Below are 20237 nucleotides of genomic sequence, written 5' to 3'. Positions count from 1 at the left end.
CTTTCAAGGACATAAGAATTTTTTTAATGTTCTATAACACAAATAAATGCGTACAAAATAATTATTTAGACTTGTCACTCTTATCAGAGATATATCAGATATATTTTCAGCAGTTTTTTACAGTAACTGAAAAGGAACAATGCAAATGTAAATGTTTTATTTCAAAATGGGGAAGAAACACTGTCTCAAGGAAAGACAGCACACACACAGATATATTTTGGTGAAGTATTTGTCAGGGAAAAAAACATTTTTGAAGTGGTGTGTCTGAAAGACTTGCTAAAATATTAGAATAGTGCTGTATTTCATAACAATGTTGGCTTAAATATATTTAGTTTATCTTAATAAATTTCTCATAAAGCAAACTTTTTTTTTTTTTTTGATTCTAGCAAACTTTTTTTATATCAGTGTCCAATCTCACTTTGCAACCTGGTAATCATTACTATAAATTGGAAAAAAATATAAACTGTATTAATCAAGCAATCACAGAATCACAGAATTGTTAAGGTTGGAAGGAACCTCTGAAGACCATTTGGTCCAACCCACCTTGAGCAAGTTGCCCAGGACCATGTCCAGGCAGCTTTTGAAGATCTCCAAGCAGGGAGGCTCTACAACCTCTCTGGGCAGCCTGTGTCAGTGCTGTGGCACCTGCACAGCACCGAAGTGCTTCCTGATGTTTAGGTGGAACCTTCTGTTTTCCAGTTTGCGCCCATTGACTCTTGTCCTGGCACTGGGCACCACTGAAAAGAACCTCCTTCCATCTTCTTTGTCTCCTTACTTTAGGTATTTATATAAAAAAACAAGATCCCCTCTGAGCCTTCTCTTCTCCAGGCTGAACAGTCCCGACCCTCTCAGCCTCTCCTCATAGGAGAGGTGTTCCAGTTCCCTGATGATCTTGGTAGCCCTCCATTGGACTCTTTCCAGTATGTCTAGGTCTCTTGTACTGGGCCCAGAACTGGACACAATACTTCAGGTGTGGCCTTACTAATGCTGAGTAGAGTGGAAGGATCACCTCTCTTGACCTACTGGTGATACTTTGCCTAATGCAGCACAGAATACCGTTAGTTTTCTCAGCAGCAAGGGCACATTGCTGACTCATGTTCAGTTGGTGTCTACCAGGACCCCTAGCTCCTTTTTTTTTCTAGAACTGCTTTCTAGCTGGGTGGCCTCCAGCATGTACTGGTGCCTGGGCTTGTTCCTCTCCAAGTGCAGGACTTTGCTCTTTGCACATATCGTGTTTGCTTAAAAGCATCTCAAAGCATAGCTACATTCAGTCTAGTTGCTGTACAAGGACCATATGTCTTCTGTAGCTGAGAATCAGTGTACTGCATCTGAATCATGGAGTCACTGAATTGCATACCACAAATATTATTTCTATGGGATATGTCCCTTACAAAATGTTTATTGTTATATAGACAATGCATACTTAATTTATCCATAGCTTAAAGTTTTCATAAGTCAGCTCTGTAGAATGTGTCTGAAAATGCATTAATGGATTCCATGCTTATTCCTCAGTTAAAGGTATGCTGTTTAGGTGAGATTCATTCTATTGAAACTTTAATGTTTTACAGTTATGTGAGATGTATTCCACAGTAAGAGTTACCTGAATAATACCAGTGTCCTCAGCTGATTTTCAGAAGTCTGAAATTAATAAACCATAATGTTGAGAATGAGCGAAGGTTAGGGCCATCTACATTTCACTTAGGTGCTCTGATCATGTGAGAAAAAATATTAGAATTTTATTCTCCAGTAGAAGACTGAATTTGTAAACTGAGTAATAAACTTGACTTTTGGCTAGCATCTTTTTGAAAAAACACTTTTAGTCCATGTTCAAAAGAAGTAGTTGAATCACATCTGTAAAACTAGGGACCTTGTGCACATTTAAGGCCTAGGTAAATTCGTTATCCTTTGAGTGAGACAGATTCTTGGTCTTAAGTCTGCTTTTCTTAAGCAGTACAAAAGAGATCTTATGGAACCAGAAACAACCAATTAAAAGTGCTCTTGGTGGGAGAAATTCTCAGTTAATATAGTAACGGTCTGTTTGTCTCCTATATCAATTACTGTTCCACTTTCATCTATTTCATCTGGCATACGATTCTGTAGGAACCCAGCTAGTAAAGCCAGGAAGTAAATTGGATCAGAATTGTTAACAGAGGTAACAGAAGGCACTGGTCTTTAAGCATGACAGTCTTCCAATTTCTAATAAAAGTCTAATAAAATGTATTAAGTATTAGGATGATTAAAGTTCATTATAGTTGCTCAGATATGAGACTGATTCAACAGAATGATAAAAGTGTTCATTAGCATGGCTCAAGTACAACAAATACACTTGCTTAGAAACTGAATAAAATGTAATAGACCAAACAATTCACCTTGCAAAAAAATCACTAGAAATAATGCAGTCAAGAGAATTGGTGTTTCTGCCTAGTTGAGTACATTTACTAGCAAATTCTTAATGCATATATATAATTATATGTATCCAGTGAGAAGGGAAAGCTTTGAAATCAGTTTCTTCTTTTGAAACTTTCCTGTGTAACTCATCTGTATTTAGATATTAACCTGTACCTTCCATTAAACATTGGAATAAAAAGGAAGAAATATAAAATACAGTAAAATGCAAAAAAAGTATATAAATAAAATAAATTGAAAATAAAGGTTTATACACTCTAATTTAGCCTATTAACAGGTCACCTCTTGTCTTTGCTATTCCTTTTATCAATGTGTTTGTAGAACCTATAGGATCCCTCAGAAATTTGACTCAGGACTAACTAATTCAGACCTGCTTCTCTTATCTCTCAGATTTCTTTTGCAAGGACCTTCAGTAACAGCTTCTATCCATCTCATGAGCCTGAAACATTAACTTTCTAGTGTGGAAATCCTCCTTATTTGTTAGCTACTGTTGTTCCTAGTTTTGATCGTCCAATCAAGGGGTTCATGCAGCTCATATAAGGCTTCCTATTTACATTCACATCTCAGTATTCTTCAAGATTCAAATCAAATGGTGCTTTTGTTAGAAGATGGCTAAGAGGTGCTCCTGATATATCCCTTTATCTCAGAGCTCAGACTTGACTGGTAGTTTTGGCTTAAAATATCTTGATTACTGGGACTTATAAGGCTGCCACAAAGACATCCATTCACAATTTTACTAAACATAATTATCTTCCAGAATCATCAAAGAATTCTGGATTTGTTTGTTTGTGTAACAGTTGTACTTAACAATAGTGTCCTGTTATTTTCATTCAAGATAAACTTTGTCAGTGCCTCAAAAGCTTCCTCCATGTTAGGCTTTGTGAAAGGTGTCCCATCTTTACCCTGTATCAGTATTTAAACCAGTAATATAACACTTGAAATGAAAACTTTAACTAAAACTTTAAATTGATTTTAACCTTGTTACTTAGCAAGATTTTCAAGATTTGATATTCTTCTTACTAAGCAGGGAAAGTTGATCAGTAAAGGAGAACATGCTGAATATAAATAGAAGAAGCTCTACTTCTCTTTTTATACCTATGTCATAATTCCAGGTTTTGTTCTGTGTGTTTCTGAGGACTGAATTTTCTCTCCTAATGTAAACATTAATTGCAGTAGTCAGTAAGTGAGTTTGTCTGATCCATTCCAAGTGCTTGTAAATTTTTCTTGGAGTATTGTGTTCAACAGTTCTGATGTATGTTGTACATTGAATTTACCAGAAAGCATATTTAGTACAAGAACTAAGTTTTCTTGATTTAAGTATTTAAATATTTTTTCCCAGTTGATTGTACCTGGAGGTTTACTTTGTCAGTCTTCAAGTGCCCATTATGCTCTAAGGAAGATCTATGGTGTTTTACATATTTATTTATTTTTAATACGTTTACAGTTTATAAATTCATAGATAGTAAAGGTGTATTTTAAAAACATTTTGTATATTACATTCAAACTAAAAAAGCGGGTCTTCAGACTTTCAGCTCATTATCTGCTAAAAAGATTCAAGACACAGTTATTCAAAAAGATGCCAAATGTTTATCACTGCTGATTGCCAATTAAAGGACTCAAATTTCACAGTCTCTGATTTTGTAACCATACATTTGTTATAAGTTCTTTTGAAGATCTTTTAGAATTTCAGACAAAATGTCTGGCATGTCTTTTTCAGTTCATGTTTGATTTTCAATGGTTTGGGTTAACTGTTAGTGGAATCTGCTTCTGGTCCCAAATTAGAAAAAAAATCTTCTTGCTACAGTATTTTCTGTAACTGTTTTTGAAAAGAGTGCTATGATTTTAAAATGTTAACTTTACAGATTTTTTTTTCTACCTCAGGATATTTACCTATTTTCCATAATAATAAATAAATAATTTTAGAAACTATGTGCCTTAAAATTTCAAAACAATTTTAGAAACTATTTGCCTTAAAACTTCATGGCCACTTTTTATCTGATGACCCAGCCTATGGTCTTTCTTTACTTAAAGCAAATTTACATACAGTAGTCATTAATATATCCATAGAAAAGTTTTTCTTCTCTTATATACCAGGTCTTTTTTGATTTGTAGAATTAAATCTTACCTATGAACATCAAAACACAGGATCAAATGTGGATAGAATTGCTTTTAAATATTGGGACATACAAATATACAAAAGAAAATTCATAACTCTTTAAAATATGAATAATACTACTCATATTAAAACTCTTCTAAAAATACCACAGAAAAAGAATGGGTACATCAATAAGAAATGAAGGAAGTGTTAAAGGGCATCCTTATTCTGAATCACCCATGCAGAGAGACTAATCAAATCTTACACTAGCATGGCATTGATAGATATTAAGCATAGGATATCTCATTCCACTGGCACAGTGACGAACTAATAATACCAGATCTGAAGGGATAAGGAGACTATCAGCAATGAGGACAGCAATTTAAATAAATGGAATGTCAATTTCATTCCCCACAGCTCTCATTTCTATTATAAAACTTCATTTTTGCATGTATGTTTCTATCATTCAAGTTTTTCATATGTATTCAATGGATACCTTAAAGTGCAATATTTGCCACACATGTAAGTTCAGTTATCCTTTATTTAATGTGTAAGCATTTGTTCCTTGTTTCTATAACTTTCCCACAGTATAGCCTTCCTTTTCACTATTGCATTTGCGTCTTAAGGAATATTTTTGTGGATCACTTTATCCAAGAACCTGAATAAGTTCTGGTACTCACTGACAGTTCCTGTATACAGAGGTAAAGATGAATGTCTGCTACATAATAGCTGTTTTAAAGTGAAGATTATATCATAAGTGAGATTCATACTTATAAGTATCAGAGGCATAGATGAAAGACATCTTATTGGAAATAAACGTTAATGACATCTTTCCTAAGTCCCTCATTATGGAAGTAGTGATCTTACTAGTGAAAAAACACTTTGTTATTCAATGAGTGAAAATTTACTAGATAAAAAAAAAAAAAGATCATTTGAATAATTCTATATTTCATCCAACCCTTCACTTAATCAAATTATATACATACTAATGCAAATATTCCTCTTCATGACTGTCTAAAAAGATAATGTACAGTCTTCTCAAATAAGTCTTAGATTTATTATTACTATAGTTTCTTTTTTCTTTTCTTTTCTTTTCTTTTCTTTTCTTTTCTTTTCTTTTCTTTTCTTTTCTTTTCTTTTCTTTTCTCCTTTCCTTTCCTTTCCTTTCCTTTCCTTTCCTTTCCTTTCCTTTCCTTTCCTTTCCTTTCCTTTCCTTTCCTTTCCTTTCCTTTCCTTTCCTTTCCTTTCCTTTCCTTTCCTTTCCTTTCCTTTCCTTTCCTTTCCTTTCCTTTCCTCTCCTCTCCTCTCCTCTCCTCTCCTCTCCTCTCCTCTCCTCTCCTCTCCTCTCCTCTCCTCTCCTCTCCTCTCCTCTCCTCTCCTCTCCTCTCCTCTCCTCTCCTCTCCTCTCCTCTCCTCTCCTCTCCTCTCCTCCCCAAAAACTCATGGATTTGAGCACTATATGCTGTGAACTAGCTTTTCATTTAATTGCAGAACGTTTCCCTATATCCATGTCTGGATACTCAGATGATTCTTTTTAAAAAAGGCTGTGCAACATCATAGCAATTGTGTACAGAGAAAAATGAGAGATATCTTCAGCATTCAACTTACTAATGGTTATAAAGATTTGTATAGTTTTTCAAAGCACTATGCTGGTTGAATAAGATGCTGTTGGAAAATTCTACTTCCAAGTTAATAATCTCTGAAAACCCCTATTGATAGGTGACTAACTACTGGATGGACTAGAGGTCTTTACTTTCTCTAGCAGAAGTGATAGTAATCTCAGTCCTCTCAGCTTCATATGAAACATGTCCATTTAAATATGACATAAAACAGAGAAAACCCTCAGGCAACAAATTACCAAGCTCTGTTAATTTGCATAAAAATAGGTAAGCTCAGCATGACTCCATTCTCAATAATAATAACATAATACTAAAAGTTTTAAACTAACGTGTTAAATAGATGTGCACTAATGTACTAATCAAATAGCATTTTTTAGCAGTTAGAATAACAAAAAAATAATCTTCAAATGAAGGTAAAATAAACATCTATATGTCTACATATAAAAATGAATTCACGCTTAGTAAAATAAATAAATAAATAAATAAATAAATATAATTCCTGTGTTTTAGCTGGTCATCACCTCTGACACTTCTTACCTTAATCTTGATCATAGTTTCAATATCTGTGTGGTGGAGAGAGGTTTTTTTTTCTTTTTTTTCCTGTTGTGTGGTTAGATATTCACATTCTATTATTTATTTAGATCCCCAGTCTCTGTTTCTGTTTGGTTTACTTGCTTTTGAAATCTGCATCATTTATAACTATATTCACTGCTTTGTGCTACCTCACTTCATTATACTTAATAAACAGCTTTGAAAAGGGGTTAAACAAGATATCTTGATATGTCTAGATATGAAGATCTACAATTCATCCACACATAATTCTAGTTACTATTATTTAATCTCTTTTCTACAGGCATTAAAATTCAAAATATTGGTAAAAAATAAGAAAGTTGGAACAATTGAGGAAACTATGCTCAGGAAAGGTCAGGACAGTCATGGTGAGACAGGGGAAATTTTTGAAGAGGAATATACATCAGAAGAAGATGAGACTGATGAGAAAGCCCCTCTTCAGCAAAAGAGTGATTCCTCAAAAAGAAAAAGTGAAAATAGACTTTCATCCCTACCCCGAAAAAAGGCAAAGGTAAAAAACACCCATCTTGATTTAATTTAGAAAACACATAGCTCTGTGTCAGCCTGTTTTTAAAATTTTGTTTGTTTGTTTTGTTTTTTAAGAAGGAATATACCTTATATCTCAGAATAGAGACTCCATTTAAAAAGCAGGCTTTAAAATTACTTACAGTAATATGTTTTCAAATAATAATTTCCAGCTCAAGGTTTTGGAGTTTTCCTGATTGTTTCACGACACTCCAACTGGAGCATATTTTAGTATTCAACAACAAAGAAAGCCTTCCCTGTGCTCCCATACAAAATGCATCTGCATTTTTCATTTTCAAGTCTTTTGCTCATCCTGGGTGCTCACTAACACAATAGGCCCACCTTTCTTGTTGGTCCCAAGGTCCTCCTGTAACTTTGCAAGGACACTTCTAGTGGCTCCTGACGATGAAGGACACAGTTTTCTATTCTACCCTGCAGTCCACCAGTCTGTCTTGGAGATTTTGAACAGTTCCCCTATTCCCCAGTTCTCTTCTGAATTTATGCATGAAGTTAGGTGTAGACTTCTGGTTGCACTAAAACGTTTTTAAGCACTTTTTATAATAGAAAAGGTATTTTAACATTTATTATGTAAAGACTTAACATTAAATACTACTTCTGAAAGAGACACTATAAAAATTGGATGTAATTTTCTTTCTGATAGTCAAATTGAACTTACTCATTTTGTTAACCAAATAGTAGCTCTCTACCATGGAAATCCATCACTCCACCAGCTTTCAAACTGCTTTCTTCAAGTTTTTAAGCAGGCAGGAAGCACCTAATATCCAGACATCTTTGCAAATCATGCTATGATTATATGAATACAGATAGACTGGCAATGCTCCTCAGAAGTCAGCATTTTGCTGAGAGGCAGTGGATTCCTCAGTGTCTTTTTTTCTCTCAGTGATTTGAATTTCAAGATTTTTGTTTCTCTCTCTTTCTGCCTGGTATGGAGATAAAGCAAGGAAAAATTCTGTGGAAGGATGAAATCCTCTGAACAGGGAAGAACAAATTTCTGGATAAGAGGGTCACATATATTTGTAATGTCATGTTACAGACCAGAACATATACCACATACATCTTGATCAGTAGCGACCAGAGATGCCACATTTCACAGGCAGAAGAGAACATGGTGTCTGGATTCCCACTCTATTGGACTGGGAGTATTTATTGTGGAGCCCCACTCCATTGCTCTATTAGGAGGGCACAAGAATATTTAAATCCACAGCTGAGATACTCTAGTGACACTGTAGGCTTTGGCTGCATCACTGTTTTCCACATCCAGAGAGTTATATTATTCAGTTCTGTGACAGTAGACTCCTATTGCTCCTCTTGGGACGTAGCACCAGAATAAGTAACATGCTTAAATTCTGTGTGGTTTAAGAGCCATGAGTTGGCAATTCCTACTATTATGTCAGATGAGAACTTGCTTTCAAAAGCTAAAATGGAATGTAAACATTATTAACATCAGCAGCTCTTTTCTGGCTACTACCACTGATTGGCTCATAAGTACATGTTAAGTCAAATGAAGAGGTCACATAGAACTTCAGTTTAAGAAGTAAAATGCTTGTAAAATTTTCAAGTCACTTCCACTGTACACCAGCCTTTGATTTTGCTTGCTTTGGTAATGAAGTAAGACTAAACAAAGACTTTGGCTAGAGAACTTTCCATCTTGATTAAGAAGAACAGAGTTTACATGACTTCAGAGCAATACATAGAGGAATGTAACTATGACTGATTTGCTTGATGTGGTAAAATATTCTCCTGATATCTACTTTTTATAGTTGAGTTTGTGTTATTAACATAAATGCTGTCTCCTTTTTTTTCTTTCTCCAAGTACTTCCTACCAGTATAGCTTTCTTAACACTTTATGTATTTAGGAATATGAAGTTGGACATATGTTTTAAATGAGTACTGCAAAAAGCCATGAAAATGACTTTGGTTTATATACCAGTCTCAAAAGCAGGGAAATGTTAAGGCTTTCGAACAGCTGTCCAGCACCGCACCAGGAAGCCCTGGAAGCATCCCTCCATTCACTCCACATCTACTGTGATGAACACAGGGACAATAACCTTTTTCGTCTCTGACTGGATCACCTCTTACTGTCAAAAGTCATATCTTAAGCTAAAATAGATATTAATTGTGATGTTTTCCCATGCTTTGTGCATCTAATGTGATGCTTCTTCTGAATTGTTAAGAAAAATCATGACATACACATTATTGTGATTTTTTTTTTTGTGTTCTCACATTATTTCATATTATGATTATTAGATGAAGAAGATAAAGATTGCCATTGAGTTGTCAGACCTTGTGATTTATACCAAATCTGAGAAGTTTGTAAGCTTCGAGCATTCACTAGCTAATCAGAAGTGCTATGAAAATAATTCAATTGGAGAGGTTAAAGCACGAAAATTTGTTAAACATTCAGGTAATTTCTTTTGATTTAACCACATAAATGTTACAATGTTGCTATGGTTCATTGCTTAGGAATTGGAAGGGTTAGAAATCTTTATGAAATGAACACTGTCCAATTTTATTTGGCTGTTTCTATAAGATTGTTTTAGAAATACCTCATCATTTGAACTGCATTTTTATGTTTTCAGTGGGTTTTGTGAGCAAATTTGAAATTCAAAGTTGTTTTAATTTCATGTAGTTTTATAAGAACAAATATTTACACAGTATACGAAATGCATGAATACCTTTTGATTCATTTTTTCCTCCATGAAATTAATTAAAAGTTACAGTCAATACTTGAAAATGTAAGGAACAGTTTTCTCCTCCTTACATGGTTTGTAGTCCTCAATGAAGTCGAACATGCAGTACCCCTGGCTCTGATGATAACTGCAGATAAAAGAAATCACATGAAAGAATGAATAAACCCCATAGCAAGCAGTCTGTTCCATTGCACCACATCTTTCACACAGGCCAAGCTGGATTATTCAAAACTCCTTCTGTGTTGGGATATTTCCATTTGGTGCAGCTTCTGCTGTTTTAACTCCAGCTGTCTGCTGGCAGTCTTCAGGGAGTATTAAGAACACGAGAATGAAGTCTGCCACAAGCCCATTCATTTAGGACCAGTCCAGCTGCCACTCACTTCTCTGTGGAGATGAATCGAGGGTTGGTTAGGTGAATGGTTCTGAACGGCATTAAAGCAAGTAGGTTTTTGCCAGCTGTTCATAGTCAAAGTTCTCTCTGGTCCGTCTAGCAATTTTGTAAATCTAAAAGTATTTTGTATTAAAATAAAGGAGCAGGGAGAGGATGGAAAGTATCAGAATGGTGATCCCGAAAGTGTAAAGTTTTCTATTTAATCACTTAACTGGAATAGTTTAGATAGAAATCATTCTAGGTTTTCCACATCTTTGTGGTTTATGCCTTTTTTGGGGGAAGGAACACTGCTAGGAGCAAGAAATTCAACTGACTTGAATAGTTAACATCTTCTGAAGATTACAAAGTAGCCAATTAAGTATATTTTAGAAAAGTGCTGCTCACTGGTGTTGAGATTATTCATTCAATTTCCTTAAACCTCAAAACAGCAATCAAGCTTAAATTGTTTTAGGATAGATTTTTTTTTTTCCAATTGAACAATTCAAGAATGGGTGGGCTTTTAAACAAATTTTCTGTTTTGTGTCTTTCCTATTTTCCAGGAGATGTAGTGGGTTTTAGTGTAAAAGACGTGTATTTAGCTAATAAAAAGGTAAAGAAACAGAATATTTCCTTGAAGGAATGATCCTCAGTCATTGAACCTTTAACAATAATCTGCACTATACTCCCACATTTTAAGGTTTAAAAATAGGATCTTAAACATATCTCAAAGTGTCACATATACTACTGTATTGTGTAGAAATGCCATGAAATGTTAAAAAAAAAAAGCAAAAAAGCATACACACACACAAAAGCTGGATCAGATTATTATATTTTTCTTATTATTTATTCAAATAGGATCTCTTTTTTTTTTTTTTTTTTTTTTTTTTTTTTTAAAGTTTGTCTTACCAAAGTTTTATCATTCTGTTTTTCAGGTAATGAGTTTGTTTCACATACTTCACGATTCATTACAAGAATCTACCCCAAAGGGACAAGAGCAAATTCTTCAAATTATAATCCTCAAGAGTTCTGGAATGTGGGGTGTCAAATGGGTATGTACATTTGCAGACTGTTGCATCCAAGGCTTTGCAGAGACTATAGAGATAAAAGATTTTTTTCCTTTCCATAATATTTTTTGTGAGATATAAGTTACATATTTTTCCCTCACTGGCTAGACTTCTCCTTCTGTCTACATATTTAGGTAATTTTTACATCCCAGAATCCGGGAATTCTGATATAGAATAATGAAGAAGAATATTGTTTTCAATTATTTACTTTTGTAATTAATTTCAATTATGTTCTAACTAATTATAAATATCTTTTTTTTTTTTTTAAATAGCTATAGTCACATGCCAAACTTTCCAAATTATTGTAGTTCATCAATTCCTTTAAACTACTGTTTTTTGATTTTGTGTTCTATTGAATACCGAGAAAAACACTGTTAAGAATAATACAACATTATTAAGCTTTGAACCTTGGTTTGTACTACTCCCAGCTCTAAGACTAAATGAAGCATGATTTAATCTTATGAAACACTGTAGTGAAAACATATATAAACAACTTTCATGAGCTAAGATATAACTTTCTTATTTTACTTCATATAACTTCATTTTTTATTAATAATTCTGTGATATTTCTTTGTGGCTGTCTGCATGGAGAGTCTAAAGAATAATTCATATTTTACTGCCTGTCTGCTTGGGGTGAAATTATTATGTTAACTATGTTACCTTAGTTTTAGAGGTAGAAGTTAGCACACTGCTCATTAAGCAGTGTACTTCCAGAACAAGAAAAAAAATTGCAATGTTCCTTTCAAGAAAATTACAATGGATTACATTCTTTTGCAATCTGTATTAATCAAACTCCATAACCTCTGCTTATTTGTCAGCTGTGGCTAAGGTATCACCAGAGCATGTTTATAGGATAACATGGGAATGGTAGCTTATTTGTTTGTTTATTTATTTATTTTCCCCTTTTATTATTATTTAATCCATTTCCAACTGAGGTGTAGCACTCCCTGTGGAGAATAGAAGCTGCTGCTTGTTTAGCTAAATGTAGGAGTTGTTGGAATGCAATTGCTTTTGCTTTTGGCTAAGGTTACCCTATAGCATTAAATTACAAGAGGTGATGGAAAGGTATATGTGTGTGATCTAGGAATGTACACAGTAATGAAATCCTCATCTGAGCCATCTGCTGGACTGCCAGTGGTTTTGTGTGACTGGAGGGGCAGCAACGCAGGAGCTGTGGGCACAACAATTACTGTTGGTGTCCAGAATTCCCAGATTATGATATGCTACTACTGCAAAGAAGGACTCAAACACTTCTGATCATCAGAATACCAAGGCACAGCTGCCACTGTCTTCAGTGATTGTGTATATGCAAAGTAAATTCCGTGTCTCCATTTTCAATGTATTTCAAAGTATGTTTGTTCCTTGAGCAATGAAATAGCAATAACTTATTTTCTCTTCAGTTCAAGTTAGTTTTTAATTTGAAGGTGTTAAAACTAGGCGTGAATTCTCTCCTCAGCAGGCTTGGAAAATCCTCTCACCTGTAAGCACTTTCCCCCTTTTAGTGGCATCATCTTTTTGTTCTTCAGTTTAAACAATTTCAGTTACAAAATGTTTTTTTAAGTCAGTCTCTTAAACTTTCCTCAGCCTTGGATGAAGTAGAGAGCAGTTTTTTGCAGCTGTATATATATTCTGTCTTTTATTTTGACTATAGCAAGGACACCTCAGGGAGACTGTGAGGTGAGCAGGGCAGTTTGCCATAGGCTGCCAGTTTTGAGAAGTGAAAGGGATGGTCTCACTTTATTGCAATACAATGCACACTCATACAGAGACAGGCACAGCTTTCACTCTCCGGTAGGGCCCTGGAGCTCATGGGAACCTTTGCAAAAGGCTTCCTTTTTGACATGTTTCCTTTCTCAGCATCAAAATGCCTTCTGTTTCAAGTTACCTTCTCAGAACTGATTTTAATAGTGTGCTTTTTCCAATCAATCATGCACATTAATATTATACTGTATCCCCAATTACTCTTCTACAGTTGCATTACTTGGAAGGAGCATCATGCCACAGCTGTCACTGAGAGATTGCTCTTCCCACTCCTGTGGCCTTGACTGCAAGCAGTGGAGGACAGCCCCAAACCTAAATTCCTTACTTTTTGCTGTCCCCATAACCAAGCTAGGCCATGCAGTCAGTGCTGCACAGCTGAGGTAGTGTAGGAAGCAATGACTAGGGAGGCTGCATGAATTTCTCCACTCAGTGCTGGCTGTTCGGTGAAAGAACTGAAGTGTACTCAGACCCCCCATAATTCTTTCATTGTTACAAATTCTGCTTCCCATCCTCACTGTTGTGTTGTGGTATAATTTAACAGCCATACTGGGAGTAAAAAATTACTAGTTAGTATAAATTTTGTTTGTATCTGTGCTGTTATGGATGTTTATTTATGGTACAGATTTGGTCTTGGGCTATGCTATTGCTGGAAGTATCTTGCCATTACCACACCATTTGAAACTGGTTTCATTATATTCTGTCTTTGAGGTTAATCTTCACTGAACTTGATGTCTTGTTATTGTGGGATTATTTACTTGTGGTTGTGCTCTCTCTGTACTATCTGCATTGCTATTAGAAACTGGTAAGTTTGTTTCGTGCTTAAAGGAAGCACTGGCCTGAGGTCCTTACTTCTGAATTGAATCATCTCTCGGGCTTATCATACTGCAGTTTACTAGTTTTATTTCTAGCCTTTAAATCTCAGCAACAATCTCTTTAAAGAATATCCATTTGTTAGATCTCAGACAGGACTGAAGTCTCTCATAATAATTACATTGACCATTAACTCATGGTATACTTTAATGCAAAGTCATTCTAAAGATTTGTATGCCAAACATATGATTTTTGCTGTACAGGGGCTTTGAGCCCCTTCCTGGAAGAATTAAAAATATGCAGGAAGTGGTTAGATCTGCCCTCTTGGTCAGATCACTTGCATCTTCATTTAAGAAACATTTTTCTCATGGGAATAAGCTGATTACAAGTCTTCACATATATCATTTCTAAGCCATGCCAGATCCAGTCTTGATTCCCTAATCTGTTTTAGATAACCATTTGGCAGAAATGGGACTGCACTCCAAAATGCAGCTCTCAAAACTTCACTCAGTGAACCTTCCGCTGATGCTCTTCCTCTGATTTAACTCAGATGTTTTAATTTCTATGTCTGTCCTGTGTTCATATATCCCACAAACCCCTTTGTCCCCCTACCATCGCACTCTATCCCATGCATGTAAGTATTCCCTCCAGTCCATGGGATTTTCAGATTTCTCCTGTCCCGTTACCCTTCCTCAGTTCCTTTAACTCTCCACACACCTGCTAGGTTAACCTTCCCTCCTACCTTTAAGTTCCTCTAACATCTGTAAGTGTTTTGGCTGGGCAGATAAATATCACAGGTTTTGTTCAATATAATACTGCCTTCCAGGCCTCTGCATCTTGTAAATGATGAAATCTGAGTAATTCCTTCACTTTCATTACTGATAAACCCCAAACAGTGCACTCTGCTGTATCTTGCCATCAGTTTTCTCTAAACTGGTTGCAACATATTAACTCGGAGCAGTCTGGCACTCTGCTAAACCGGGATGGAATGAGCCAACAGGCTCAAGATTTGCTGGGACTGACGATGAGAATTATGTAACTGTGTAAACCTAATTTTCAGAGGAAGACGAGTTAAAAACCACAGTAAAAAGCACAGAGTTCCCACAAAATCGCTTTTCCATATCACTGTGCACTCAGTGCCCATTCTCTGAAAATTGAGTCATGTAAGAACAGGATAGGTTTTGTGAACAAAGAGGTCTTATGGAGAAAAATACCCACAATAACTTTTTATAGTCTGGAAAAATTAGTATGCCTCCTGCATACAGCTGCAGTGTAGCACTGGAAAGAACTGGTTTGGCATATCCATATCTCCCTTTTATTTACTAAATAAAATGGAAAGTAAGGATTTATGCATGGAAAGAAATTTCAGGACAGTTATTTAAATAAACAGATATCAATTGTTTTATATTGGTTGAGAAAAGCAAAGCAAAAAAAAAAACCAAAACAACAAAATAAAACAAACAAAAAACAACAACAAACAAACCAAAACAAAACCTCAGTGAAACATAAAAAGAGGAAGAACTAAATATCCTTTTGAATATGTCCTTTTCATGCAGTAGGAAATGTTTTCTCATATATCACAGCAACCCACAGTACTGACCAAAAAATTCTGTAAGTTATATGGGAAAGCCACAGTATGGCAGGTACAGGATTTTTTTTTAGAAGAGCCAGTATAGAGCATATGTTTTCTGAAGCACTCATAAAAATTTATATGCTACTGTGAAGGTTCCACTGCTTGTATGATGGAATTTTTTATCGAAGGTTTTGTTTTGGTGTGTGAGATTGAAATGCAGCTTAGCAATTTTATCACATCTGTCATGTGGCTAAATTTTGTGTGCAATATTATGACAAAAATTATTGGATGAAAAAATAAGTGAAAAAGAACTCTCTACATAGTTTTGAATGTAACCTCTAAAGCTATTTAGGGAAATGAAAACCATTTATTCAGATCTTGGTATATCTCACCTGTGCAGATGGAACTGACCATCAGTTTGACTTAACTAGGATTGTGAGCGAGTGAAAACTTAAAGATGAGACAGATTTTGGAAAGCGTCTTAAATAAAACAGAGAGCAAAAGTTCACTAATTTACTTTGGAATTTTCTGTTGTTACATAATTGTATACAAACTGTATTTAGCTTTCTCTCAGGAAAAATGGCAAAACTAGAGACAACAGAACTGCTCTCTCTCTTTTTTTTTTTTTTCCCCCTAAAATCGATTTAACAAATTATGTTTGGTCATAGGAAGTTTAGATATTCCCACAATCTTAATAAACACTATATCCTTTAGAATATGTGATGGAGTGTCAAATTTAGTAAAGGAATTTATAAAATAATGGAATAGAATTTAATGAAAAATACAGACTCTTCCAATTAAAAGATGGTGAGATACTACTTTTTCTATTTATAAACATGCTTAGTTTATCAGTATGATCATTTTCTATTTTTGGTTATGATTTCTACTGGATTTTTTCCTAACACTGCAAAAGTACAAAGCTAGCTCTATAACATGCCTTTTTCAACTGATAATGCTCTATCTGAAAAAAAAATAGTAGTCATTGCATTATAGCTTTGAATTGTTGCTGCTTGAATTTCTAGTGCAATCTGTGAAGTGACATGCTTTAATGTTTTTATTTGTGTGTCTGGTTAAGTTATTAGAATGCCTTAACAGCTCTTCACAGTATGTGCTATTGCAGTTAGATACTAAGTGAGCACTCTGAATCTAGCATTGTGATCCTTAAAACCTTGCAGATGACAACTCTAAACAATGTCTATGACATGGGAAAGACAGATACATCACAGTATTTCATCTTTGTTCATTCCACGTCTAAAAGTCTAATAGTTAGTCTCCATCCATTAAACAAAACCTTGGCTGTGTTTGCAGAACTGGTTACAGATTTTTGTCCTCAAACTGAAATGGGTCGTCTGCTCAAAAGCAGGAGATGAATCTGACACATCGTACACCTCATGGCAAAAACACACCCAGGCTGTTCTTGCAGGTATCCTAGCTTGTTCTTTGTTTGGGCTTGCTGTGGCCTTATCCCACAGCTGAGTCATGGAGAGTGTGCTTTCAGGTTGGAAATAGGAGAAGTTTCTTCTCCAAGAGTAGCTAGGCATTGCAATAGGTTGCCCAGGGGGGTCGTGGAGTCACCGTTCCTGGGGGGTGTTTAAGGAAAGGTTAGATGTGGTTCTTAGGGACATGGTTTAGTGGGTAATATTGGTGGTAGGGAGACTGTTGGACCAGATGATCATGGAAGTCTTTTCCAATCTTAATGATTCTATGATTCTGTAAGGAAGACAGGAGAGAATTTCCTGCTAGCTCCCAGCACAACCAATGCCCTGGAAGAATGAAAGCAGAAAGCATAAAAAAGCATCTTTTCATTTCCCACTCCATCTCAGTTGAGGTTTCAAGGATAGGACTAGTCATCATAGGTCACCTGCTGGCTCACAGAAAGGGGTTACATAGCTATGTTTTTACTTTCTTACTAATTTGCAGTCCAAAAATTCATCTTTAGGAAGTGAAAGTTAAATCTTGCACAAATGACTTAAATCTTAATGCAGTTGAATAGTCTGTTCTGGAAAGATAATATGATATCAAACAAAGTGTGCTTATTATTAACAAAGTCATGTAGTTGAAAAAAATCCACAGGTATAATAGATCGCAGGCTGCAATGGTTTATGGAAATTAAACTAAAAGGTTTTCTTCACATCTTACTGTCTGTTCCCAGATGTTCCGAAGCCAAGGGGACAGCAATTAGAATTACAGACTCCAGGGACATGATTAATCTCATACTAAAGTATGGACCCACTTTTTGTTACATTGTCACTTAAACTTCATTGACTAGATACTCACTAGCTCTAGTAGGGCGGATAACTCATGTATAGACGAGTTAGGTAGAATAATATCTCCCTGATAAATGAAGCCATTTAAATACACTTATCTTTCTGTTGGTATGGATCAATGGGCTGGAAGGTGTTTTCAATTAAGATTGAAACTGCCATGTTTATGACAAAGGTCTTGGTTACTCTGAAGGCTGCTTCTTTTTAGACAGTTGTGCCTTTTTCTTTTTTTTTTTTTTTTTTTTTGGATGGGGTAATAAATGCTGTAACTTAAAAGCAAAGAAACACACAAATTTCATTCTGTCAGCATTTTGTTGGCAGCATTGATGAAAATATTTTTTTCCAGCTATCTTCACTAAATCCACAACTGCAGAAAACTAATGGAACACTAAATAATTTACCTGAGATCTAGTCAATTTAAAAGACAGAAGAAACTGCAGGGACACAATGGTCTCTGAACTCCTTGCTGACCTTGCTCTAAATGCTGTGTTAGAAAGTCAGACTGAAACAGGGAAGGGAAGCTGATAGTATGCTGTGTTATGCCAAGAAACACAAAGCAAGCAAATTTAAAAAATTATTTTCAAAAAGTACCTATTTCATGTGTGAAGTAAATGCGATGACAACCAAAAGATGCTGAGACTTACACTGAAGTGTAACTTCCAGTCTGACACACTAATTAAATAAATACATTTAAAAAATAGATTTTAGATTTGATAGTTTATCAGAAATGCATTAGTTACTTTTCCCATGAGAACCTCACAAGAAAGGATCCCTAATTGAAACCAGTTGTAGATATTCTTGGGTAATGGACAATGGATGATTTTTAATCACCTGATATCTATTTTCCAATAGAGCTACGTGTAATTATGTAGGAACAACATCAGCAATTATAAGCATTAGAATGAATTCATAACATTTCTGATGACAATGTCTGTAGAGCAACAGTATTGCATTGGCCCAAAGACGATAAAGTCAGGCTGACTGTTTGCATATGCTGAGCATGATGTGTCTGACAGTTATGCATGTCACTCAGTTTGCTCTTACTACAGCAGAATACCTTATGATGAGTCATTCATAAATCAAGTTTCTGTAGAATGAGAGCATCCATTTCAAAATGCAAAGTGATAAGCATTATGTGGTAAGTAAAGCTAGAAATAATAATTTCTGACTGAATAGCTAAAGCTTGTTTTATTCTGTAAGAAGAAGAAATACATACAGTTTAACCAAATTCCTTGATCAAAAAAAGAGATGAGATATAGTTGGTATGTCAAAATTTATACTGTTGAGTGAAGAGTGTGGTAAGGAAACAAATCCTTGTATACTTTTTGTGGTAGGCAGTCAGACTTGTTCATAAAGTTTGGATGGGATCTCACCCATTCACTGGTTTGGCAAGAGGGTTGAAGCACCATAAAGGTTAAAAAAAAAACAAAACACAAAACACAATAACTCATTAAGCCTAGGGCAAAGGGGATGTGGAGGATATTTAAAAGACTGACTTTGGATGGTGTTTCTACCAGCCTTAATTTACAAGCACCTGGAGAATGCAACAGAAATCAGCATGACATGTCAAGGCAGGACCACAATAGCGAGTAATGCTCAGGCTCAGAACAGCCTGAGGAGGCTGCTATAATTTGTCAGAGTCTTAATTATGCTGGATGTTTTTTCTAGTTTCTCAGATAGACCCAGATGGAAAAGATGTTTAAAACCAGTGTGTTCCACTGTTTTCCCGAATTATGTGTTATTGCCTATTTGTGATAGAACATATTATCTTCTGTACATCTGGCATTAGTAAGAAGGGTTTTCAGGGTATTATAGTATGCATTGGAGCAAACTCCACCAGGATGCATTGTAGATTGAATAATATTTTCAATATACTAAAAGGGAAATATTCTTCGTACTTGAGAATTCCGTGATAGTTAATGTTCGCACAGGGCTTAGAAATTAGTTTTATATTTATTGTTCAGATGATGAAGATATTATTGTATTTTAGTTTGACAGAATCTTTTCACTACTGATAGAGTTCCTCCTGTTGTGTATGCTGCTTCTGCTAAACGCATGTTTGCTTCCTGGTATACATAACAGCTGACAAATTGTCATCATTTTATGGTTTATCCTTACATCGAATGTCTGCAGTTGGTTTCAAAGTAATTTGATGACTGAATGTCCTCCGTTCTCATCCACATTTTGATCTTACTCAGTTAGAATCATACTCAGCATGATTTTTATTCAGTCTGAGGATGCAATCTTTTAAAAGACACATACATCACTGAAAAAAAAAAAGTAATATGGACTATCCAGTCATGTAAAGATTTATGAAAATATTTCTGTATATTTGGACATTAATGTTTTGGGTTCAGCTGTGAGTCACATGGGAGAAGAGAGGATAAAGTCAATGCCCATCTGGGAGTGCTAACATGGAATACAGGAGATATCTTCAAATCCAGTCATATATCATCTCATAACCAATGA

General features: G+C 35.2%; 1 protein-coding gene across 1 annotated transcript in view; it reads left to right on the top strand.

The window, feature by feature from the left end:
* PLCZ1 (phospholipase C zeta 1) overlaps positions 1 to 20237 on the top strand; it is a 50225-nt gene that overhangs the window by 18582 nt on the left and 11406 nt on the right. The window contains exons 7-9 of the mRNA XM_035550833.1: positions 6974 to 7201; positions 9484 to 9640; positions 11229 to 11345. Coding sequence (XP_035406726.1) covers positions 6974 to 7201; positions 9484 to 9640; positions 11229 to 11345 — 502 coding nt within the window. The remainder of the gene's footprint in view (positions 1 to 6973; positions 7202 to 9483; positions 9641 to 11228; positions 11346 to 20237) is intronic.

The sequence above is a fragment of the Cygnus atratus genome, chromosome 1, assembly GCF_013377495.2.
Source record: "Cygnus atratus isolate AKBS03 ecotype Queensland, Australia chromosome 1, CAtr_DNAZoo_HiC_assembly, whole genome shotgun sequence".
NCBI lineage: Eukaryota > Metazoa > Chordata > Aves > Anseriformes > Anatidae > Cygnus > Cygnus atratus.
Note: the sequence above shows the minus strand (reverse complement) of the source record. Positions and strands in the feature narration are given on the sequence as shown.